Source organism: Anarhichas minor, unplaced genomic scaffold (genome assembly GCF_050575085.1).
Source record: "Anarhichas minor isolate MPS153535 unplaced genomic scaffold, ASM5057508v1 ptg000136l, whole genome shotgun sequence".
Classification (NCBI taxonomy): Eukaryota; Metazoa; Chordata; class Actinopteri; order Perciformes; family Anarhichadidae; genus Anarhichas; species Anarhichas minor.
The window spans coordinates 17,841,807-17,868,346 of record NW_027466582.1 but is presented as its reverse complement, the minus strand read 5'-3'; the positions used below and the strand labels follow the sequence as shown (position 1 = coordinate 17,868,346).

General features: G+C 41.3%; 2 protein-coding genes across 2 annotated transcripts in view; both read right to left on the bottom strand.

The window, feature by feature from the left end:
- Positions 1-4,137, bottom strand: part of LOC142942153 (adhesion G protein-coupled receptor F5-like) — a 31,975-nt gene extending 27,838 nt beyond the window's left edge. Inside the window, exons 1-6 of the mRNA XM_076084362.1 lie at positions 4,045-4,137; positions 3,903-3,954; positions 3,273-3,425; positions 3,001-3,168; positions 2,101-2,253; positions 807-971 (exon numbers count right to left, since the gene is read on the bottom strand). Coding sequence (XP_075940477.1) covers positions 807-971; positions 2,101-2,253; positions 3,001-3,168; positions 3,273-3,425; positions 3,903-3,954; positions 4,045-4,137 — 784 coding nt within the window. The remainder of the gene's footprint in view (positions 1-806; positions 972-2,100; positions 2,254-3,000; positions 3,169-3,272; positions 3,426-3,902; positions 3,955-4,044) is intronic.
- Positions 4,138-19,243: 15,106 nt separating this feature from the next.
- The window catches only part of tnfrsf21 (tumor necrosis factor receptor superfamily, member 21), a 28,248-nt gene continuing 20,951 nt past the window's right edge, over positions 19,244-26,540 (bottom strand). Inside the window, exons 3-4 of the mRNA XM_076083723.1 lie at positions 24,124-24,400; positions 19,244-21,674 (exon numbers count right to left, since the gene is read on the bottom strand). Coding sequence (XP_075939838.1) covers positions 21,445-21,674; positions 24,124-24,400 — 507 coding nt within the window. The 3' untranslated portion in view covers positions 19,244-21,444. The remainder of the gene's footprint in view (positions 21,675-24,123; positions 24,401-26,540) is intronic.

Genomic DNA, 26,540 nt, shown 5'->3' with positions numbered 1-26,540 from the left:
ATTTACAAATTAAATTAAAGAAAAGTAAAATGTTTTAATTTTGGGCATTAAAACTGGAATCAGAATGCGATCATAGTACTCACTTTGATTGCTTATTGACTGACAGTACTGTCCATCTATGGGAAAAGCTTTAATGCACCCACATGTGCTGCTTGTATTACCATCACATTTCCCATAGGTGGCACACTTGTCACAAGGCCAAAGGTAGTCATCCTCACATTGGCACTGGATCCCAGTGAGGTCTTGGCTGCAAACTAAAAGCAAAAAAAAAAAACCCCACTGTATTTTCTCTTATGAAAAGGTAAAACAGTTTAAGATAGGCATAGACTAGAATCTCCGTGTTCTTACCTGTAGTGATATTAGCCTCTGTGATGAGTAATTGGGAGCTGATTTGGACGGGGAAAGGTATATTGTTTAGGGTGTTCCTCAGTTGATCTGTGTCTGTGGTGTTCACCTCAATGAAGATCTGGTATTCATAGAACACTGGAAGTACAGTTGGAAAAGAGACTGTAATTAGAAGCTAATTTCTTTGTGATTATTTTCGTTCCAAATCAAGGTCATGTGATGACACCCGAGCTAAGACTGTGAGATGCAGCTGAAAGTTCTGAACGATCTTAACTCTTTAATTCTTTTTTTTTTGCATACGTTTTCAATGCTCAAGAACGAACAGCCACGCTATTGTATTACAATACTTAAAGATGCATTTATTTCCATATAGAACAAAAACATCAAGATGCAGCTGAAATGTAAAAGAACACCTTTAATAATTAACCTTAAATTAAGCATAAAGTAACCTTTAAAATCACCTGTCTGTGGCTGGCAGTACTGCCCATTGGTAGGAATACTGTTGATGCACCCGCACGTGTCCCCAATGATCTCGTCACAGGCTCCGTATGTGATACAGTTGTCATGTGACCAAACATACTGTTCCTCACACCTGCACTGGAAGTTGGTACCATTTGGGAAACACACTAAACAAAACAACACACACACACACACACACACAGGTGAGTAAAAGTGTTAAAATATATGCAGTTTCATACATTTCACTCTTGGTTGAACACTACGAGGAACATGAGACACCTTTTTGATCAATCATTCACAGGCCATTTGGTCTCTGCGGACTGCAGGATTTGATATTGTTAAACTGTAACTTGTGCATGTGTGCAGGCCTTGATAGTTTTTGATAGCAGTTTTTGTTGTTGTAAAAATAAGCGCATATATGCAAGGGCCCCCGCACCGCACCGGGCATCCCGAAGTCTGTACTTAGGGGGACGAAGGCAACTGGTGCCTGCGACTGCCCCAACCGCGGTGAACCGCCAAAATAGGAGATAAGACTCCTTTTCCACCCAAAGAACGCACCAGAAAACAGGTTTAGTAAACCGTAGAATGCAGCATCGATACAATACGATACCCTTCCAGCTGAACTGCATTCTCAATTACAATTATCCCGGATTTCGGTCGCAGTTTCAAACGAAGTAAATTGTAACAAAAACAAAAGGCAATAAAATGACTTAGTTTCAGGCAATCAAAGTTTGGCATAAAATAAATAATAATCTTTTTTTTACGTCATTTAATGTTGACTTTTCAATTCACGCGGGGTTGGTGTTTTTTTTTTTTACAGTTCAGAAATATTTGACCAGTGCTAAAGTTAACTCCATGCCTCTCTCTGCTTGTGATAAGGGGAAAGTCCCAGTTTGTAACAAGGAAGGAGCGCATTATATTAAATAAAATGTTCAAAAACAAGTGAACAGTTTAATGGTGATTGGGGGTGAAGGTCAAGAGAGCAGGTGCATGACTTCAGCTCCTTTATCACATCTTTCAGATATCTGGAGTTAATAGGTGAGACATTACATTGTCCATTAATGCAGAGGATAACCAGGGTCCTTCCTGTAACAAACTGTAATATTATATCTAATATGACAAATGTCTTCATGAAAGAAAATAGCAACATACACAGAAATCCATTCGGAATGGATTGAATGGAATTAATCACTCTGTCAACTGTTGTGAAAAGGTACACTGCACACTTTACTGCCCCTTGATTCACAAAAATTAGCCTCCATTGGTGTTTCCGACCAGAGGAAGCTCCATTCTCACCTGTGGTGATGTCAATGTGTGTGACGTTGACAGTGGGACCCAAGGCCAGGGTGAAGGCACCGCTCTTCAGGAGGCTCCTAAGGTAGTCCACCGTCTCAATGTCGGTAACATTCAGCTCCACATCCACTGCATACTCAACCTGAGTTAGCAGCGCTGTATGAAAAGCAATCGGTTTGTACAATGAGCTTTATTCATCAGTGCAACCCTCAAAAGCAAATATCAATTTGGCATTTAATCTACAGACAGGGACACTCAAATTTCACTGGCATATACATTCAGCTAGTAAGACAGGAACCTAGTTCAATGGGGTGGGAAGCCAGTGAGGGATCATGTCTTTCTCCCTAAAGTAGTGACGGTGGTTGGGCCAGTGTACTACAAACCTCCACATTAACATCGATTTTTGTGTTGTATCAATTTATTAATTCATTTATACTGTTTTTGACATGCTGGGAGTGTCTACATAGTGTTTTTAAATCTGCAAAAAAAATGTTTAACCATAAAGGGGCAGCAGAAACCAGCCATAGACGGATTATTAAAACACTAGCTCCATATCAGCTTTGCCATATTAACTTCATGAAAGGTGATGCGAACATAACATTTGTCACTTGTCATGACACAGCCATTTGGAGGGTGTTTGTGTGAAACTAATGAATTTTAAGTCCAATATTCACTCTCATTTTAGCTTTGTTTTCCTCTCCTCATTTTAGCTTTGTTTAACTCAGGCTCTTTAGCTGCTAAATTTTCCACCTGCTCACCAGCTAATCGCAAACTTTGTCTGTCTTATGTTTGGTGTTGGACAAGTAGTATACACTGTGAGTTTATTAGGTATGGACAGATCACATTCGACTGTGCAAATTGTTAGTCAGGGACACCCCTAATTATAAGTTACAACTTGATTACCTGATATTGACTGGCAGAACTGTCCATCAGCTGGAATGCCGTGGATGCATTTACAGATGCCACTGGATATTCCATCACAGGCTCTGTACGTGACACAAATGCTGTTCGGCAAAGCAAAATGTTCCTCACATCTACACTGGAAGCCAGCTTCAATTTTTCTGGAGCACACTGTCAGAAGAGTAGATTTTGTGTTTATAGACTATAGAGCTTGGTAGCATGTTTGTCTTTGACTCGTTGAAAGAAGGCCGAGGCTTGATGCTCAAGCTACTCACCTGTGGTGATGTTAATGTCAGAGATCTCTGTGCTGTTATCAAGTGCTTTGGGAAAACTGGTAGCATTCAAGGCGGACCGAATCTGCTGGATTGTTTCTACATTAGGGACATACACTACGACCTCAATGATGTAATTCCATTGGTCTGTAGTTACTGCAAAAGATTGAAATGAGATTAGAAAAACAACAACACATGACAGCCATGCATGCATGATATACAAGGTAGTGATAGATGGATATTTTTGGGAAATTGACAGCACTTTCATGTCGGTACATTGAAGAGTTACAACCAAGAGACAATTAGCCTAGCTTAGCATAAAGACCGCCCACAAAATAAAGCTGACTGATTAACATGCTGTATAGTGTTTGTTTAGTCAATAAAACCAAGGTGAAAAAAAACCGGTGACTTCCTTGAAACATCATCACAACAGTAACAAAAAGAGACTTCAGGTCAGCTGTTTTTTTCCCTAACTAGAACAATTCATGTCAAAAGCGATCCAATCTCCTGGCTGTAGCTCCACATGTGCGGACAAACAGAGTTGTATTTATGAATCTTCTCATCTAACTATGAGTTATAAAGCAAATAAGTGTATTTCCCAATATTCATATCATATTCATTAATGGGACTCACCAGTCCTTTTCTCCCTAATGTGAGATACAAAGTGTTCTTCTTCGTGCTGCACCTGAGAAAACAGAACACGCGTTCAGAGAGTTGCTTTGTGTTATTAATTAAAACCTCTGATCCCATATTTTCCATTCAGCAGTGGACCTACCGGTAAGAAGTGACGTGAGAAGTTCCCTGTTTCCAAAATAATAGTTGTCAGTAGAAGGGCAATGATGACCAAGCCATGCTTAGGTATTGCCATTCCTTTCAAGAAAGATTGGGAGGGACAGAAAAAAATAACAATAAGTTACATAGTGATTCTATTCAGCTTTAGCATACTGGCTGCATTGCCTCACAGCCTATTGTTTGTATTTTTAAAACAGTCCAAGATATAAGGATTCATTACTTGAGGGTTTAAAGGGGAGCTAGGGAGCATGTCTATTGTCTCCGATAACTGGTTCCGCATGACAATATTTGTGTCGTTATTTCATTGCTGCAATATCTGCGTGGGCAGGTACTAACCGTTTGCAGGATCACTTATGGTAATCTCAACCACGGGCAATTAACTGGAAGGGGCGTTGTCAGCTGTTGCTTTGTTGCATCGGTGACATGAAATCACAGGGTTGCATTCCTAGTGCTGGAGTTACAGCACATCCTGCGAGTCCTCATGGCCTGGTTGTTTCCCATCCCCACAAATGGAACCAGGAAAGACATTAGCTAGACCCCCTATCCTTTGTATAACGTGGGACAAGCTGTGAGGAAGCTGCCGATGACTCAGCAAGTGTTGGAAACACATGGGCATTATAAACATACGTATGATGCTTTATAATCTGCTTATAGCACTGTATTATTGTAGTAATAAAGTGTAGTAGTGTTACTACACTAATAATCATAACTCATTCAAAATAATTTTACAATGACTTATAAGGTCAAGTATAAACATACTTCATAATTGATGGTGACTCAGGGACATGCGTGTGCGCAAGGATCATAATTCCCACAGTTGTAATACATAATCGTCTTTTTTATGATTCATTATATTCATGTCATGATGCATTATAATGTGATTATAAGTCACTGTAAGTGTTTATTGTTTGCTTTCAGTCAAGTGAAACAAATATCAAATCTAAAATGTCAGTGAGCTTGAGGTAACTTTATATTTCTTGGTATTTGGGTGAAACCAGGAAGCATTGACTCCTGAAACTACTTGTGCTGCCAAGTGTGACATAGGTATCAGATGTATTTTTTATCTAGAGACAATAAACACAAACCCTGCATCGTTTACCTCTAAACACGGATTTAATGACTTTTCCTCTTCAAGTTGACTTTAACTGCACTGGACAGAAAAGCTTCCACATGTTGGCTGTGGCTCAACAAGATCCAGTTTGGCTAGATGGCACAACAGTGGAGGATTTATCATTTGTAGGATGTCAGAATGGTGACCTGTTCACAATTGGAAGTGATTGAGACATGCAGTTATTTAGATGAAGATACTTTTTTTTAAAAAGTTCTATAACTTATCATTATGAAGTAACGATGTTGATTTCACCATCTAATGGCTGTGGAATAATGACACCGATGGCATTTAGATTGGTTACCTTTAATTGGTTGGCTTTCACTATGCAATTCTCTTGTGTGCAACCAAAATATTTAGAGTATAGCTGTTTTGTTTTCCCCGGTAGCTGTCGTAGCCTTCCCCAGTCACCAAAGAGTATCAATGTTAGTTCTTTGTTATCATCTCCAATGGTGGAAATGGTGAACGCTGGAACAACCGGAGTAACTGTGGAAAACAAAATTCTGTGTGACCTGTGCAACTCTTTCCCAAAGAAATTAGCTGGGAATAGATCCAAATGTATACATGTCACCAGATGATTATCAAACGCTCATTTGCCCGTTGGTGACGTTATTGTGCATTCATTTGAGTAAAGCTTTGTGGTTGCGTTGGTTGCAGCTAGGGAAAGACACTGTGCTGTTGCCAGAAGAGCCGTGGAATGCGATTAACTAAGCACTGAATTACAATATCATATATTTTGATATGTTTTTTGCTTTTTCCCTCATTTGTCCCTAGTAGTAGGCTATGAGGAAAAGGGAAAGCAATCCAGTCGTTTAGGGGGGAAAGTTGAAAAATTGTCTATTGCCACTTTAATGTGCTTGTTTGGCCCAAGTGAATGCTGAATGATGACCCATAGTGCTGCATTTAACATGGCACAAAGACACAATGTGTTGACAGCGGGGACAGTGACATGTCATTATAAGTGCGAGGCTGGCTCTCAGGTGACAACACCTCCTTTGTTAAGTACTGCTCTGAACAAAGGAGCTGTTGTTACATAATTTAAAGGTATGTGAATTAAGAGTCTCTCAAAGATCATGTCAAGATATCCTTAATTCAACATCCAGCAATCTGATCAGAACAAAACAAAATACAGTAAAAGATGCTGTGGTTTTATGATGAAATTTGGCCTTCATTGGCTGAAAAGGCTGGCGCTTAGTGCGTCTGGCTACCAGTGTTTTCAGGTAGGAAAGCTTGCAACAGAGGGCTCTGTCCAGAATCACTCGCTTGTTCCCTCATTCACTACTTGCTTTATGAAAGACACTGAAAAGTTAACTCCATAGAGAGTCATGTGTAGCAAGTATTGGTGACTTCAACTTAACATTTTCACGAGAAGACTGATTATCCGGGTTATGCAATGGCCCTCAAAGACTAGAGTATACCAACGGACAACTGGACAATGCATGGCAGGTTTTGCATGGCGCCGACCCAGCCAGACCCCTTTTAGAACCCATATTCTACATTCTGGGATGTGGCAGGCAAAGTCACACACATTCACACTGGGAACAAAGGACACAAAGACCTAAGGCAAGAAGATCGCCCAACTGGAGGTAAGAATCTCAGTTCTGGGTGACAAGCTCTGCAAGTGTTAAAGAGAGCTAGACTCTACAGTGAGCCTGCTCCTCCAGCCTCCAGGACTCGGTTGGGAGCAAAACCAAAGATTGCTCCAGTTAATCCCACTCCGTAGCATGATGATCCTTGGAACGCTGTACGCAAGGAAAATAACTGTGCGGCGGGCTACTTGTCACCGCATGGTATCAAGGTGTTCGAGGAGTTCTGGATGAGCAAGCGGTTTCCATTGCTGAACACACAATGTCATTATCTGTCATCCTCCATGCCTCTGACTAGTCACCTGTCTCCTAATCTCTGTACAAATATTCTGCATTCTGAATCTGTTTATGCCTTCTCCACACTTTGGGGATGTTAAGGTCAGTCAGATCCGCCAGGTTGCATCTGGCTCAAAAGATATTGCTGCAAAGTTGGAATTCTTTTTGTAGACGATTTCTTCCTTTTTTCCGAAATCGTCCCAACTGACTTCAGTTATTCTCTCAAACCTAATCAATCCATAGAATGAACCATCAGGTATTATCAAACCCTGTCCCAGTTCCTGTTGATATGACCCATCGCATTCAAAAAATGAGAAATATTTTCATACGCTTCACAAAAGGAACTCATGGTCATTGTAGTCACAGTCACGTCATTTTTCTACACTGTTTTTGTAATAATTACACTTTCCCGGGAATAAAAGAGTGAGTCAAGTATTAAAAATACTAGTGTTAATGCCATGAAAATGACACCTTTATTTCGGCTACATTAATAATTGGTCAAAACTAGGAAAATAACTGCACAGCAAACTATGAACCCGCTGAAATGTCACACATCAAACACTCACTGAGTATATTCCAGCTTTCAGAAACACATTTTGATCCCCGAAGACGAATAAATGTAATTTATTTTGACCCTCTTTAATGTCAAGGAATAATTGTGTATGATTCGTATTTGACTTTGTCAGTTTGCAAAAGTATTGGTATCAACACTAAGCCAACAATACAAAATAACTTCCCAGAAAACATACAGTAAATACTGTGCAGTAGGGAAAACTATTTCACTATAACCAGTCATTTAACACACACACATTTTCAAAGCTACGGTTTGTTGAAAAGGCTCCATGGCAAATGATTTCTACACAATCACAAAAGAAGAGGTCACGCTGTCTGTAAACAGCCAGCCTCAGTGAGCTCAAACCTGAAAACACAAACACTGAAAAAAGCCTCTTCAATAAAGTCCCCACAGACATGTAAATGTAGCTCCTTACCATCCTCTCTCTTGCACTTCTATGTATGTATCCACTCCTGTGTTCAGGGAACACACGCCAATGCAGAAGTCAGCAGTGTAGTGTGGAGGCTGTCAACAGGCAAGTGGAACTATGGGATACGTGCTGCGCAGCTCACTTCCTGTAATATAGTAAGGGTAGCTCAACAGGTTTAATTCCCTCAGCTTCCTTGACTGATTTTATCAGTTACTTCATCTTTGTACCCGTAGGAATGTGTGAAGCAATGAAAGATAGATAAGTTAAGATAATAGGCTATCAAATACATTGTTTTTCATCTCCTCAAAACAAGTCATGAGAGAACATTATTAAAGTGGCACGAGCAGGAAGTTGGAAACACAGTAAAGTTGATAACACAAAGCACCAAGAGAACGACAGTGACTCAGAATTCTAGAAGAATCCATTGTGTCAACGAGAGACTGTCAGTTGTTGCGCAGGTGAATTACTTTTATTCTGTTCACATGAATCAACAGAAGGCACAAAGTTAAGGAGGTGGGAGGGATTTAAGTATCTGGCAAAGCAATCACGCCTAAAACTATTAAGGCTGCTGGGAAACACACAAAGCCGAGCCCAACCACTCTTCACACTTAACTCAATCCTTAACACAAGCCGACAGCAGGCTGCACACCGCCCAAATCTCAACAATGCCCAGGGAAAGCCCGTCTGGAGACTGAAGATATAGACGCTGGCTGACACTGGTTCATTCATTCAGTTCACTTACTTTCACTTCGTATTGTTAGTCTGCAGTTCATTGAGATTTCAGTTATAATTTTCCCATCTTCACTGTCAGGTGTAGGCACATTTACCAACCTACAACCCTCCTGTCGTGTTCGGGTCAAATCTGACCGATTTACAACTTTAATCAATCATAAATATTGTGTTTTACATCTGATTGCCTCAAGGCCTCATGATATCCTCCACACTAGGCATTTGAACATATTAAATTGCTGATCACCTCTTTCATTGAATTTTTAGTGGTTTAGTCAACTTTGTAACACCCATGGTGTTACCGGTCAAAAGTGACCACCATAGGAAATGAATGGGAAATACTAGATTATGCCCCATACACACACACACACACACACACACACACACACACCTACCTGTGTGAACACCTGTTCACAGCCCCATATATAAAGTTGTACACATTTCAAACTTCAAACAAAAAATCAGGTGTTTGTTATGGGAGCCCATCTCTATACCACGCTTATGTGCCCATCCCCCCACACACCTTCCAGACTAAACAATGTTTCATATCTTCTCACTTTCCCCCCATATAAACCATTATCTGTGCCTTGCTCTCATTTTACTCTGTGAGCACAATGAGTAGGCCACTGATGAGGCAATTTTCTGTCAGAGAGGCTCTGGACCTAATTTTTGAACCAGATGAAGAGGAGATTGAACCGGAGATAGACGAAGATGTCTCAGAAATTGAAGACAACAGTGATCCTGATTTCGACCCGGACTATTATAACAGATGGAGAGGAAGTGGCATCAGAGGAACAGGCACCTCAGGTGACATTCCAGTCCAAGGGTGGCAACTTGCTCTGGTATTCATCCTCCCAGCACAGAGGAGGCAGAGCGAGAGTTGAAAACATAATAAGGATGACGCCAGGGCCAACACGATATGCAACATCTCGTGTGGATGACATCAAGTCCAGCTTCCAACTCTTTTTACCAGAGTCCATTGAGGGTATTATACTGGACATGACAAACCTGGAAGGGAGGCGTGTGTTTGTGGACACATGGAGAGCATTGGACCAGACCTCCAAGCTTACATGGCTCTGTTGATTCTAGCAGGAGTATATCGCTCAAACAATGAGGCTAGAAAAAGTCTGTGGAATGCGGAGTCCGGGAGGCCTACATTCCTGTCAACAATTCCTGTCAACAATTCCTTACAACACTTTCATTTCATTTAGCGGTACATTTTCAGTGTCTATTCTTTGTATATTCACAGCAGTTGTTCATATAAACCACTATGTTTACAGCTTAAATAAAGTGTTAAATAAAATTTGGTGATGATTAATGTTTTTTTGTGTTAATGTAAGAGCAGTTAAAACAGACTGGTCAAATTTGACTGGGAACACTATTTGACCGGGAACACTAAAGTAAGGGGGAGAAACGAACAGGAAGGTTAAATGTGACACATAGCATTGCAGGATGGAGTACGTGCCAGGGAACTTTATTTTCATTCCATAGTGTGAATGTTTAAGGTCGATGGAATTTACACTCAAATGAAATGGTGGAACCTAAAGCTAGTGCACCAGGTGCACTGATATTGTCAATATTGTATGTTTGACTGTCAGAGAGGATGGCAATGAGAAAAAGCAGGTTTTGAATGTTCACTCTTTGGAACTTGGCATTGGTCAGCCTGGTCTTACTCCCAGGGCATCAAATACCAATCAGAACAACAGTATGAGACGCACCAGGCTTTCAAATAACTCCAACGTTAAACCATCCGCATGGGGATTAGACACAAAGCAACAGGCGTAGTATTTAAGGGAGAGAAGTCTACAGATGGGAGGCTAGTGGATGGGGGTAAGACAAACAGGACTTTTGGTCAGGAGACGAACGATCGTGTACCAAGTGAAACCAAAAGTTTGTTTATACTGACACTGATAGTTGCTGACGATGTGACGCTACGCAGTGACCTTTTGTCTTCAGCTTGCGATACGTTTCGTCACGAACCCGACTCAATTAGTTCATGTTGTTCCAACTCAGAACTGGTTCTGTGTACCCAACCCTTGTTGATGTGTTTGTCTACAGTGTAAACACTGCTCGGCAGTGACATTCCTGGGAGTCACCTATTACTATTATGAGTAATGATTTCAGAGGTACACCCATTGTGGATTTTTAAAGGCCGACATAAAAACATAATAACTATATAATAATAAGACGATAGCCAATTAATTATCCGATACCCTGCTGCCATTCAATCCCCCCGTGAAAAAATGAATCAATCTGAATTATTGATTCTATTACAGACTGTACAAACTGGATATGAATCTGGAACTAAACATCAAACTCAAAGTAATAAACAAGCCTGCCTAAATAAATAGCCAATGTAAATCTCAGTTTTGGTAAAACCAATTTTTTCGTACTGGAGATTTTATCATTTATATGAAAATATCCTGAGGTGTAAATTGATGGATTACATTGTTGTAATATATTTTCACAATGGGTGAAACTAAGTCAACGATGACTTATTTTATCTTATTTTATAACCCAAACCACGATCTTTTAAAATTGTGTTTTGGGTAAAAATAAGTGAATAAAACAAATAATCAACCAGACTATAAAACATGAAAGTGATATGTATAATGTTTTATTACTGTAGAGGTTGCGATATAATCACTGAAATGAAAAATCTGAGATGTGACAGGTCAGAGTCAAGGCTGGAGAACTTGCTCCGCAGGTTTCACAGCTCTGCTGCTAAGAATGTGTGACTTGACAGCACCGTCACCTCCTGCCAGTCAGTGCCATTTAAAACCACAAGTTAAAAGGTCATTTCTACTGCTGGTCTTGCAGCTATGGGCCATGGTTCAGTGGTGGTGTACAGGTGGTAAAACACGTGGTATCTTTCCTTTTGACAATCTAACATAGTTATCTAATGTGTAAGAGAAAGGTGTTTCATCAATATGCTCTGCCAGTAGCAGCATCTTGTGCCACACAGCTGACTCGAATGTCAGTAAGCCACCTTCACGCACACACCTAGGTTCTATAGTTTACGCTCATTTAGTATTTCTCTTTTCTTTTCTATTTGCAGTGCACACATTGTGTCAATTTCACACTTCAGTTCAGCTTTGGTTCAAGTTACTATGAGGCTACTTTAAACTGGTTATGAAGCCATCTCAGTTTAATACTGATGCCTCTTCGTATATCCGCGTTAACCATCCGTGTTGACCCGCTGTTTAAAAATGACAAACACGATTCACAGGCCTTATCTATAAATTGTGAGAATACAAAAGAATGTGTGTGTAAATGAACGTTCCTGACCATTTTAACTGACATTCTCACTTCATCTTATATTATTGCCATTAATAGGTAAACCAGCCATTTAGAAGAGATATATGTTTGTTTTATGCATGGGTTATTGAAAACATATTCACATGTTAAATACCTTTTAAATGAGACCAAACAAATGCATTAAGGAGTTAACAGACTCTCTCATTCTTTTCATTTCCTCTCATCAGTAACACAAACAGAATGTACGCTAGCCTTTCATATTCATTTTAACTCGCTGCTCCGCCGAACCCCGCTGGGAGCCAATTGGGAGCCTATTGGGAGCTGTATTGATGGGCCAGCTGGAAGGAAGGGAGGCAAGGGAGAACAAGAACCAGGACTGAGTGGGTATCAGACCCTGCTGCAATAAAATCACAGATTTTCGGAAAGGGAATCCGGAGCTCAGAAACAATACCGCTTTTGTCCGCAGGTACCACAAAAATAAACAAAAATAAATACCTCGTAGTAGCTTTAAGTTTGCTTTAAGTCGTTTTCATTTCTATTTCTTGAAGTCATCAGTGCTGAGGGTGAAGCTGCAGGTTGCTGCTGCGCCCCCTAAAGCAATATTCTTAAATACAGAAAGGCTCTGGAAAGTATGATCTGCTTCAAGTTACATCATGACTTCCAACTTGAACTCTCTAGTCCGACAGACTAAATAAGCGCACCAATGATAAGAATCTCCAGTTTGTCTCTCAAATCGTCGGACTCAAACATACAGACCCACATTTGAGACTTAATGTAGTCAGCGAAATCTCTGCTGGTTTGCTTGATTATGGTAAACCACTGGAATTCAGACAATTATATAACAAGTTTAATGAGTCATTGTAATGAGTTTTAGTTCCAAGAAAAAAACAAGAATAACAAGAGATATTTTACCCTTGCCTGAGGGAATGATCCTTCAATGAATCATCTGTCTATTGTCAATGTGTACAAGGTCGGTGCTTGGAGCGCATTTTGAAGAATCCAGTATGACAAGTTATGTTCAACCTATACTGCAGATTTTACAGCTGAGTTGGAGCGCCGTATGGATGGATGGATGGGTGACCGTGAAAATGGTTTTCATACAACTGCAGCATAAGGAAACAAGATACAGCACTGTGCTTTTATTGCACTGCAAATGCATAGACCCTGCTACAGCCCACGTTGTAAAAAATATGTTCGCAACGGCAATCGCGTTTTGCACCACACATCCGGACAAGTTAGCAAGCTTTAAACATTTAATTATAATTAAAAGTAGAATCAAAATGTCTGGTTGTTGCATGTTCTGTTGTCAGAATCGATACTCCAACAGCGAACTCAAGTTCTACAGACAGGATCTCCCGACTGTTGGAGAGCAACAGGTGTTTCAGTTAGACGAGTGACTGTGTTAAGTGGTGACTTTCGGCATCTATGAATGTCTGTGTCATATCATTTTTGGCGTTCTGTACGTGATCACGGATACATTTTTAGTTGGAAGCATCTGAGCCTTGGGTGGCCAAACTATGGCACGCAGGCCAAACTACTGCCCTCTGCCCTTTTTTAAATGGCCCACTATGAAATAAAAAAATAAGAGCCTTTTTCTTATCGTTTGAACACTAAATATCGCTGCCTTTTTGAACATTTTGAACTACTTGACCTACATTGATTACTAGTTGATGAAAACATTTACTGTAATCGAATAGGTAAACCAAAAAGACAGAAGATAGCAAGTCAGTGGCAAAGAATTTAAAAACTAGGAAGATTTTTACTTTTTCACAGGGGAAGTGTGTTTGTTGAATTTGATGATTTGTTGGTGAAAACTGGCCCACAATCAAAAACGTTTGGATCTGATGACTTGTTTGCTCATAATTTCTCACCAGTGTTATATTATGAGATCTATGACGTATGGCACATGAATATTATGTGGTGTAAAAGTGAAAGTGAAGTCATTTTTGGTATTTTCCGTACTGTGGTCTGTTTTCTGAAGCTTTTCAACTCACTACTAGCTAGCTATAGGACCATTGCTCACATTTTTAACTAGCTATTACTTTAGCACTTATTTTATCTATATGCAAACAACGATAGGAAAGTGTCCAATGCCTGTACTTTAGTATCAATCAGGTATCTGAAAAATTAAATTCGATGATTCACACACTAAATTGTCGAATTTACAATCAAAGAGAAGCACATGTTGGTAACTCAGTTGAGACAGAAGTTGTGCAAACAGGAACAAATACTAACGGTCCTCGAACGCTGTTAGACCTTGTGGCATCACAAGGGGCCAGGTGGTAGATGGGTGCTACTTCCCCTTTAAATATCAGCAGCCACACCACAAGATGGCTGCCGAGGCAACAACTACAGCTCCCAGAAGGCCTCGCCACTCACCCAGGTGTGGGTATTTAATGCACCTGATTAAGACAGGATTGGAGAGCTGCAGGAGGAGAGGAGAGAAGAGAGAGCACGTGGCTGGAAGGAGCTCTGAGAACGGCGTACAGAAAAGCAGTGGCGGGCCGTGCAATTTATACCTGGGCCTTCACTGCTGTCCTGCAGCTGAATAATCTCAATATGACGCCACAGCTACGGTTATTATTTGTTTTGTGTAAAAATGTAAAAATGATACATGAATACGCCGAGAGTGCGTCTCCTCTCTGCTCTGACTGCAGCTGGGACTGCTGCGTGAGGCTGCTGTGAGAGTGACCTCCTGTCGTTCACGAACGGTACAGAGCGGTACGCGCTTTCACGTCAGAGTCAAAACACCAGAAAAGTCGCTAGATTTGTCACGAATAGCTTTTGACAAAAAAAAGTTGCCAAGAGGGTTTGGAAAGTCGCCAGATTTAGCGAGAAAGTCTCCAAATTGGCAACACTGGTACCTGCTAAATATGTCCCCAGCGAATGGTTCCTATCACATATTAAACCAAACAAAAATCCATCCTCATAAAAACAAGTTGTACAAATAATAATAAACAAGCATATTAAAGCGACTGCAGATGTAAAAACAAAAGCAGTTAACTTACCAAAGCTGTTGTTCACCTAAAGACAAAGTGCTTCCTCCTTTCTTTGTTAATAAAGAGTTTAATCTCACGGTTGTTCAGTACATCCGTGCATTTTAGTTCCAGTAAGAAGTCCTTCTCGATTCATGGACGCCAGTGAAGACAGTCGAGCCTTAGTTGTATTTCTTGAATAGGTTTTAATGCGTTTGAGGGCTGAAAATGTCCGCTCCACAGAGGCAGCAGATATTGGGATTGTCACTGCCCAACATGTCACGCTAGCCCACTGACCAATCACCTACTTGTAGGCCAGCTAGCAGGCTCTGACACGTCAAAGAATACGCCCAACATGTCAAACTAAAGATCTGATTGGTTGAAGAATATGACAATCAACAATATCGTCCCCATTCACTTAAACTGCAAAGGGATTCACATGAGAGTCTGCAGGCCTCTGCCTCTCTTCTTACCTAGAGACACAGAGGTGAAATCTGATTGGATAAAAGCTCTACTTAAAACAAGCTGCACTGGAAGCAGAGCAACTGAGGAAGACAGTAGCTGTGCAATGAGAAAATAAGATAATGGGAAAAAAATTATAATACATGTTGTGTATTTATGAAAAATTATTAAATTATAAAATAGCTATAACTTTGTGATTCTGTTTAGGCCAGCAGAGAAGGCCTTGCAGGCCCTGATGGCCCACCACTGCAGAAAAGTGTTGAACCAGACTGAGTAGGATCCAAAGGAAGAAGAACTGGTAGCCTGTGAAACCGAGGACACCCTATGTTGAGTTTTTTAATACTGTTCAGTCTAACAAAGCCTTATCTCCTCGTGGACGCTTTTTGTTTGTTTTGGACCTTTTGAGTTGGTTAAAGAAGAATAAACCTTGACCTTTTTCTGGGAATCGTTGATTTTTGCCTGTTTTTATTAATTGCCTTGCACCAACCCACCCTAGCCTGCTATATTGACCTCTCATGACATTGCAACCTGTAATATGGCTGCCAGAGGATATGTTACATCACCTGCATGTCCTCTATTCTACTCCGTCTAACACCATGTCATTTGTGGATTGATGGGAATCAGAGACATCTTTGCAACTCCAACTTTCGGCAGGTCCTCATTCCCAAACTGCACCCACCTCAGTTGTTGTAACTAAAGCCACACTGACCTTCTATTTAATTTAAATGAGAAAGTGAGGGATTTACAACAATGGGGACACACTAGAGACAGAAACTGATTCCCAGGACACAGGTTGATGTACGTCCGATACCGATGCTTTTTTTTCACGGCCCTCGACTTCTGATACCGACGCTTTGTCATTGAGACATTAAGGACTTTCCAGTAACTACAATGTAACTTTTTGTTGGAATTCACATTGTCAACAATGTTAACAATGTGTTTTCAACCGTGCGCTGGGCTACATAGTGTGATAGAAAATGACGACAAGGGGTTTGACGAAGCATCAGTATGTAACGAGTCGGGAGCATCTGCATGTGACGCCCTGGGATTGAGAACGTGTTGGAAGTTCTAGCAGTACCCAGATTAGTCTATATTTATGTCTGACATACATGGACTACGGACCCCAAGAATAAACTGCTGTACAGTAAGAAACAACTAGCATTGCATAAAAGTTATCAGTTATGTAATGTGTGTCATCTGAAGAAAAAAAAGAGCATTTAATTATTATTTTAGGAAAGTTACAGTTAATATGCATGTTTTGTGAAACTAAACCAGAGAGAGCACATCAGGGAATCTGTGTCTGTCACGGTCCCACCTCCGTGACAGTTGTTACGTTTTTAGTATGCTCTCTCTCTCTCTCTCTCTCTCTCTCTCTCTCTCTCTCTCTCTCTCTCTCTCTCTGCCCCCCCCCCCCCCACACCTGTCATCAAGCAATACTCAACAACTGGGAACTAAAAAATTTCCGACCTGCGAGAGAAATTGCAATGAAACGCCACTCAATGTCAGAGCTCAGGTTTCATCCATAAACCTTGTCTGTGCGCTTCCATTGTTGCGTGTCTGATGTCACACGACAATGGTAGCACATGTTGTAAATGTTTAACTGCCAACTACAAGGCAATGTGAAGTATATTTGCCTATATATAATTAAAATAATACATACTATCATTTAGTAAAACCTGTTCTGCATGTAAATTGATGTCAAAGTGTGTTGCCACGCTATAGCTGTTTACAGTAAACAGTCTCGACAGTTACCTTCTCTGCACAAAATGAATTGTGTGTACACTTGCCAAGGAAACATTAGTTTGTCACGGTATCTCCAGCCAGCCACCAACTCACAATCCCTGCCTGCTTCTCACGATCAAAGACTTGTTTTCATCTTACCTGCTTGTCTGCTTTTGGGTTCAGCTTTGAAGCGGTACAGTGTCTGCTGCATCTGTGTTCGTCTTCTTCAAAATGACTGCCCCTACCCCCAAGGCAAACATGAACTTAATAAATAGTTGCATCTATTAACATTACTGCATGGGCTGCAAGTGGACGTTTTTGACTGGAGTCCTCCAGGGGAATGTATACATTGGTATTTTTGGAAAAGCATGAATTATAACAGAAACCATGTTATTAATTAACAAAACAATAAGAAATTGGAATGATAGAAAAAAGCACTTTGAGTTTACATGTAATAAAACATGTTATAATAATAAATTGCGAAACCCATCTATGATGGTTGCCATAAATCCTCACGTTGTGCATGTGTAATAAAAAGAGTGAGTCACTGGGTGTGTAGAGGAATGGGAAACATTTGATATGATGTGCGTATCAAAAAGTTATTCTTAGACTATAGGAATGAGCAAGAGAAGTAAAAAAGAAAAAGATGTAGGTAGAACATTATGTATGAGTGCATTTCATTTAGCTGCTGTGCTTTTTGTTTGTTGGGCAGTATTTAAATTGTTTACTGTGCATCACATCCAATTTGTCTTTGTTTTTTGTAACTATGCATTTCATCTTAGGAATGTCCGTGCTTAACACCGTGTATATTTGGAACCACCAGGTAGTGCACATCCAGTATAAAAGGGTGGACATTTAAAAATAAAAAAGGCTAGCCCCATTTATGACCACAGCAACAGAAACCAAAGTGCCGACGACTAAAATGCCGAACTCTAGGCTTCAAAACTGTAGTCCACCAACCAATGTTTGACTACGTCCACTTCTTAGATACAGTCTATGGTAGTATAAGGTACCAATTCCTGGACTGATGCCTATCTCGCCTCTGCTGCAGGAAATACCAGCCCAGTGACATGGCAGGTCGTGAAACAACAATGTATTGGTTTTGTGTACATGGACAAAAAGAATGCAAGTTGAAAATCAGTTAGAATCCTTTTTCGTGGTGGACGCACATATTAAGCTCATCCATGTCCCCTCTGCTCTTCTCCCTGTACACAAACAGCTGCACCTCCAGTCACCAGTCCGTCAAGCTCCTGAAGTTCGCGGATGACACCACCCTCATTGGACTCATCTCTGGTGGGGATGAGTCCGCCTACAGGTGGGAGATTGACCATCTGGTGACCTGGTGTGGTCTGAACAACCTAGAGCTCAATGCTCTGAAGACAGTGGAGATGGTTGTGGATTTCAGGAAGAATGCAGCCCCACCAGCCCCTATCACTGTGTGTGACTCCCCCGTTGACGCTGTGGAGTCCTTCCGCTTCCTGGGCTCCATCATAACCCAGGACCTCAAGTGGGAGCTTAACATCAGCTCCATCACCAAGAAGGCTCAGCAGAGGATGTACTTCCTGAGGCAGCTGAAGAAATTCAACCTGCCAAAGACAATGATGGCGCACTTCTACACAGCCATCATTGAGTCCATCCTCTGCTCCTCCATCATGGTCTGGTACGCTGCAGCGCATCATTCGCTCTGCTGAGAGGGTGATTGGCTGCAATCTGCCGTCCCTCCAAGACTTGTTCGCTTCAAGGACCCTGAAGCGAACAAGAAAGATTGTAGCCGACCCCTCTCACCCTGGACATAAACAGTTTGAGCCCCTTCCATCTGGCAGGAGGCTGAGGTCCATCAGGACCAAGACCTCACGCCACATGAGAAGTTTTTTCCCATCTGCTGTGGGGCTCATCAACAAATCCCGGGACCCCCACTGACGCTGTCATCCCCAGGAAAATTTCCTTCCGGTACACTCCCCTGCACATCCCTTCTGATTCTTTATTTAAATACACCTGACACTTTACATTACTTTACATTAAACTTACATTTTACATTTATAGTACTGTTAACAATCTGAATGAGTGACAACCACACACACAGTTATGACAAATGCTTTGAGCTTTAATTGGTTGAATTTAAGAGGTTACATAGTAGTAAACATACTGGTTACACACAGTAATGAAATCATCCACTCGAGCCACATGTGCGTTTCACACCTCATCTTCATGCTGTCAGACTTCCTTAGAAGATAAAAGGAAAAAAAAAAGCTCACACCCTGCAGTTTGAGTCTCCACAGCGTCATGGAGAGCAAGCTCACACATTCTCATCCCCAACATCACCATCATCATTTTCAACATCTCACAATCCACAGCAACACAACCTTCATTCTCCTTCGCTCTGTCTGGAATACTTGAAATAGTCAGTCCGGGGTTAAGACCCCCTGCAACAGGCCAACCGGTGAGAGTTCACATCTAGCACCACGGGAGCTTCAATAGTAACTGGTTTGCTGAAAACAGAGTCCATCATTTGCTGCTCTCATGGCGCCTGCAAAGTCCTCTCCAAACAGCGATGAGTTTTTTTGGTGGTGCTTTTCACTTTTATTATTATTTTAAGAACTTGGAACTTCGAAGGAACAGAAAGAGCACATTATTTCTACCTCATTTCAATCAAGTAACACAAGTAGACTTCAAGTATGGAGTAATGCATAACTTACATCCCGGCCAGGTCATCATCATCAAGCCAAGCGAGGGGGGGGGGGGGGGGGGGGGGAATACATCTGAATGCCAGCGAAAACACCAGATACAATGAAGTCAAAATGATAACAAAGAGGTGCTACAATAACGTAATCAAACTAAATGTAGAAAACATGACAACAAAATAAAATGTTAGTCATCTGCATTTCAGAATAAAAGACTGTGAAAATGAAGGAAAAATACAGTCAGCCTCAGTCTAGAAAATAGAATTAGTGCATCATTGTTAGATTTTAATATCCATACATATCTGCAACATATCACGCATGAAAAAAAAAGCACTGAAATACTCAGCCGTACATTAAGCTCCGAAATGTATCAAGAACACTTTATCAACGCTACATTTGTTGAGGCAAACAGGGCTAGCTAGCAGAGATCTGGATGTGCGTTCTGGTAGAAGTATTTATTCTCTACTGTCCTTGAGTCCAACAGCGACAGAGCTTCCAAAGCAACGTATCTAAACCGTTTTTAGATATATGGCTTTGGTTCCAGAGCAGCAAAGGCAGTGGCGGTAAACGCTGCTCCCTTCCTGTTCAGTTCAGTGATAGTTTTGGACCCCTTTGTCCAAAAACATAAAGTTCAAAGGCAAAGCCATAAATCATAATATTAGATGAGGTGAATATTACTAGACTAATGTAATATTGGATTACTTTGATGTTTAATCCAGTATTTTTTTTTAAATATGGTTTTGGTTCCAGAGCAGCAGGTCAGCCCTCTAATCTGACACTGCCCCCTGCTGGTCTGGTAGGTTACCAGCTAAAATGACCCACAGATGATTTTGCTCCAGGTACAGGCAAAAAAAAAAAAAAATGAGGGGCTGAGAAAAGGGACCAGCTCCTCCAAATCATACCTGGGCAAAATATCTGTGAATGTGGTTTACAAGATTCCTAAACCCTTTAAAACCCTAAGAATATTACCAGTGCCATTTAGAGTTATAGCTTATTTACCATTGTCTGTGTGTAGTTTCCTTCATTGCAGTCATATAGCAATAACCACCATGTTAAATTAGATTAATTTTTTGTTTTTGTTTCAACACTGAAATCATGTTAAGCCAGGACGATTGGCACGACCGACAAAAAACACCAGTAAAACCCTTTAAAGGTGAAGGCATTGGCCAGTTGAGATGTAGAAACTAAGTTAGGCTGCCCTTGAGCCTAATTGTTCTGGTCAAAATGCTCTCTTAACACTACCTTAAACAAGGCTGTACACATAGTACACAAGTACTTCCTGGTGTGACACTCGGTGTACTTTAATCACATTGAGGGTTGACCCTGTATCCTGGTAGAGGATGGAGGTGTTTTGAAGGAATAGTGTGTACACACAAGACAACAGAAGAGGAGGGTAAAGAGGAGTAAAGTACCAGCAGAGATTTGAATGAGTCATTGAGAGGAATAGATCACCACCTCATCTACAACACCTAGCTCAAATTATGTGACAATGTGAAATGTCAGACTCCATCAGATCTGAGTCATCCCTCCCACAGAGACACTCCTTGTTTTACTCCTGTGCCGATTCAGCTTGTTCAGCTTGTTTTTTTCCTCCTTCCTTGCACTATAACAGGTCAGGGAGGTGGCTGTAGACCGAGTCAAGCAGTGTCTGGCTGGCCTCCTGACTCTTGACCCCCGCGATCTCAAACAGCTGGTCCAGCCGGTCCTCGGCAGCCGGGATCTCCTCGATGACGTGCAGCTCCTCCGGGTTCAGGATGTGCAGCATGTCGTCGAAGATGGGCTGCAGGTCGCACGGGTCCAGACGCACCTGCCGGAGCACGGTGTCTTTCTTCTCTGAAGGGGAAACGGAGAGGGTGAACGGTTATTGGGATTAAAGCTAATCTAATCAATATATTCATATTAACAATGGATCATAAGACTACGTGACAGGGGTTCACTTGTGGAGATAAACCCACGCTCAATTCTGTTGTCTACCTCAGCTCTACAAAGCATTTTAGCATCTTAGAGATCATTGTTTTGGTTTTACTGTTTTGGTTCATTCTCACAGCTCTCATGTTTTCGGCCGTGTGTGCGTGCATGTGTGGGTCTGTCTGTCCTCGCGTAATAGCCCAAAACGTTTTCCAAAAATAGCCCAAAAATTTTTCCTCCAAGTGGGCCAAAATGCAGGTTTAATGATATGTAACAAATCTGAGCTTTGAAGGCCTGGTCACACCAACATTTAAAAAAACAAAAATCAATTCAGATGTAGTCAATCTGAACAGTGGATTGGCCTGTCTGGCCAATAGCAAGCTGCCGTTACATCGCTGACCTTTGACTGAACTGACGGAGAGTCCAAGAAGGAGGATGCTATAGTAGCTTGTTAGCTTTGCTTCTCCATCCACTTATGTTGAAGCCGTGTGGTCCCAAGTCAAGCCAGGAGTGGATGGTACAAATACATCTTGTGAATAGTCTGTGTGAACTTATTGTTACGTTGGTGACCTTGCTGACGAGCTGGATAATTGCCAGCTAGCAAACAGTAGGAACATGTGTACAAAGTTCATCATGACTGTTAGCAGTTGGCAAGAACTAATAGAAGTCAATAACAAACAATTATAATCTTAGTAATACAATCATCGGCCCTGATTAACCCCAGTCACACATCTATCAATCTATAAGGATCTTTAAAGTAAAACACGCTGGCATATTGACATTTGTATAAACATCCCATAAATTGTGGCTACAGATTGCAGTGTTCTTTTATCACATAATTTAAATGCAGCCTTATTGCTATTACAATATGAGGCATGAGGAAATGCAAAAAAATGGTTTTCTTTTAGCAACAACACCCGGAGGGACCACATGAGGGCAGTCAGCATCCACACGTCCATGTTTGAACTGCTGTCACACAGCTTTCTATGAGTGCAAGACGCCTGAATGAGTGTGAAGATGGAAAGAAACGGCTGATACTCACACAGGCCACTGCTAACAAACCACAGTCTCTCCTCTGAGAACCATCATATGTCTTGGCGACCAGAAATGCCTTGTCGGGTAAAAACATGTGGGACATGTGGGAGCGAGTCTCCAAAAGCACTCCAGGTCACTTGATATGCTAACAGTGTCTGACACCTGAAGCATTTAAAAACACACTTGTTGCACACTGCCAAAATGTCGGCCACAGTTAAGAAATGGAAATGCTACAGCTCCATTAAGCAAGAGGTTGATGTGAAAATAGAAGCAACCCTATTAGTCTTCACTCATTGAAGATGTAACAGAGACACAATGAAACTTTTCCTTTATCATCTTTTTGGTTCCGTCAGACATAAAACGCAGACTTGCCTCAGCATGGAACATTTCTATTCTATCTATGTGTCGACTGTGGGATAACAAACAAAGCAAGCTGCTCCTGAGCGCCAGGGGCCCTTTCATGAAGAAGGGCCCTGTGTCACAATCTTCACTGTTTCAAGTTGTGTGCTTCTATATTGCATATTCATAAATTAATATGTTTTCACCACACAGCAAAACTGGAGTCAGATAGATAGTATTCTATCATAGAAAGACTTTCTTAAAGTGGTAAGAATCTGTGGTTACTGCTAGCAACACAATCCCACTGACAACTCATCGAATACCGACGCTTGGCCTCACGCTTCAATTTATGACGCTCTAGATACCCCTTTAGCATCAGTTTTGGACGTGTCGTGGTGTCTTTTCAAATTAAACTTCCGTGTTCCCAGAAAGCATACAGTTTCCACTCGTTGCATGAATACAGTGTCTTTTAAAAGATAAACTTCTAACGGTAGATACTTCGTTTTTAGGTTTACTTACGCAACACAACTACTTGTTTAGGTTTAGGAAAAGATCGTGGTTCGGGTTGAAATAAGTAAGTGCGTTGCGTAACTGGCGTTAGTAAAGTATGGAAGTGACGTAACAAAAGTGCAGTAAAATAAGTCAACGTTAACTTTTTGGTTTCAAATGAGACACAGTTTGTTAGACCCATCCAACCTCGATGCTCGGACATTCACATTCTTTACACCACGTCAGTTGATCTGACCGTCGAGTAGTGAGGCGGAAGGGTGTAAATTGGAGTTAGTTTAAAGCCTGATGCGTCTCAAACAAGACGCTCTATTCCTCTGATGGCGATTTTCATGTAAGATGTAAGGCACTTCACGAATGTTACAATCTCAGTTATAATTGCAGTCATGGTTGATAAAGGTGTACTTTTTAAACTATGCTAACAGTACAGTCATACCAAAAGAGTGGCCCTGGTTTCTGGGCACTGACACTGTTTCACGGATAACTCTCTCACCTTTGGTAATGAAGGAGCCGTTCCTGCTGAGGGCGGAATCTTTGCTGGAGGTGGAGTCACAGCGGAGCAGGGGCTCTGATTCGTCGGGGAAGAAGCCCTTGGTGCGGTCCAGCGGCGACTGCTCCACGCCCATGCCGCTGGCCCCGGCGACGCTACCGCCGCTGGCCCTGGCGACGCTGCCGACGCTGCCGACGCTGCTGGGGGACTCGAGCGGCCTGTGGATGGGACTGAGGCTTTGGCTTACATTCACTGAGGTCATCAGCTGGTTGATGTCAAACTGTAGATAGAAACAGAAAGATGGGAGGAGTGGAGAGTGAGGACAAGAGGAGAAAATAAACATGAGCGTGTGACGAACCAATAATCACACACACACAGATACACAGGCTGGTATTTGCTGCCCACTGGGCACAATTCCACATCCTTGTCCTGTATCTCTTCATTTCTTCATCGCCCTCATTCTCAACTCTCTTATTACAATAACAAACAATTATAATCTTAGTAATACAATCATCGGCCCTGATTAACCCCAGTCACACATCTATCAAATCTATAGGGATCTTTAAAGTAAAACACGCTGGCATATTGACATTTGTATAAACAAATTTTCTAGAAATTTGTATAAAATATCCCATAAATTGTGGCTACAGATTGCAGTGTTCTTTTATCACATAATTTAAATACAGCCTTATTATTAATACAATATGAGACATGAGGAAATGCAAAAAAATGTTTTTCTCTTAGCAACAACACCCGGAGGGACCACATGAGGGCAGTCAGCATCCACACGTCCATGTTTGAACTGCTGTCACACAGCTTTCTATGAGTGCAAGACGCCTGAATGAGTGTGAAGATGGAAAGAAACGGCTGATACTCACACAGGCCACTGCTAACAAACCACAGTCTGTCCTCTGAGAACCATCACATGTCTTGGTGACCAGAAATGCCTTGTCGGGTAAAAACATGTGGGACATGTGGGAGCGAGTCTCCAAAAGCACTCCAGGTCACTTGATATTCTAACAGTGTCTGACACCTGAAGCAGACACACTTGTTGCACACGTGTTGCCTGCCAAAATGTCGGCCACAGTTAAGAAATGGAAATGCTAAGCTGGGCAAGTCCCCAGTCATGTCCCAAGATAAGACAGGCAAGTCCAGAGGCAGGCCCCAAGTCCCCAGACTTTGAGTTTCGAATTCAAAACAAGTCATAATGCGCTCTTTACCAAATGTAATGGCATTACGGAATAAAAATATATTCAATTTACAAACATCATGAATGCTTTTTTGAATTTTGTATTCATTTGTTAAAACAAGTGCGACTGAACTTAATCATCATTCAAAAAAAGACTCGTCATCTTTTGTTCTTTATCTCATTAAAAAAAAACTAAATATTTCTCAGTACATTTTTATCTGTTTATCTCCACATCCTTTCATATTTGTGCACTCATCTATTCTTCTAACTCTTTCTTTGTAGTTAAACCTTTCTTTACCACTTCAATTTAATCACTGTTTCTTTCTTTCTCATCCATCTATGCCTCCTCCATCATTATTCTTCCTCCCTCATCTTTTCCTCCCCCTCTTTTTTCTCTCCCTTTGTCCCATTTTGTTTCAGTTTCCCTCCCTATCGCTTCGTCAGCCTCTCTTTTTCTCTCTACTTCCTCTATTGTTGCAACCCCTCCTCTCCCCCCGCTCTCTCTCTCTCTCTTTGGTGTGGTAATGAACCTGTGGTCTGAACCAGTAGCGACTGGTTTGCGGATGAGATCATGAGAGCACGTCTCGGTTCCCTCAGTGTGAGCCCAGTCTGGCCTAACGGTCGCAGCAGCAGAGAGGTCATTTCATTGGCTGCAAACACTGGAAATGGAAAACGGAACCAACAAAGAAAAATAAACGTTCTTTCCTCATGATGATAAATCCATCTTCATGCTGTGGAGGATTTCTGCTCAGCTCAACATCAGGCCTGATGAATTAGCTCCAGCGGGACGTGACACAGAAACACCAGTTCTCTTTCTCTGGTGCTTTTTATTTCTTTATTCCATAATGTCTGGGTCACTGGGCTGCAGCGTGACACAACTTACGTGATTGTGATGGAACAAACAAGCTGTGTCCAGCTGACAAAGGCGTGCATACATACATACACAGACACGTACCCACACCGTGACAAAAGACACGCAGGCTTTCACACGGCAGCACATGTAACTGGAACATAATAGCAGGCCAAATTATACAACCTGATATTCAACTTTGTGGCTCAGATCTAAATTTATTGCTAGTTCTTTGCAGATTTGGCTCAAAAAGTAGTGAAATGTACTTACATTTTTTTCAAAATGTACCTATTTGGTTACTTTATTTGGTTGATTATGGGAAAAAATACGTTTTAAAAAGTTTTTTTTTTTTACGGCCGTCGCCATGTTGTTTTTTTTGTG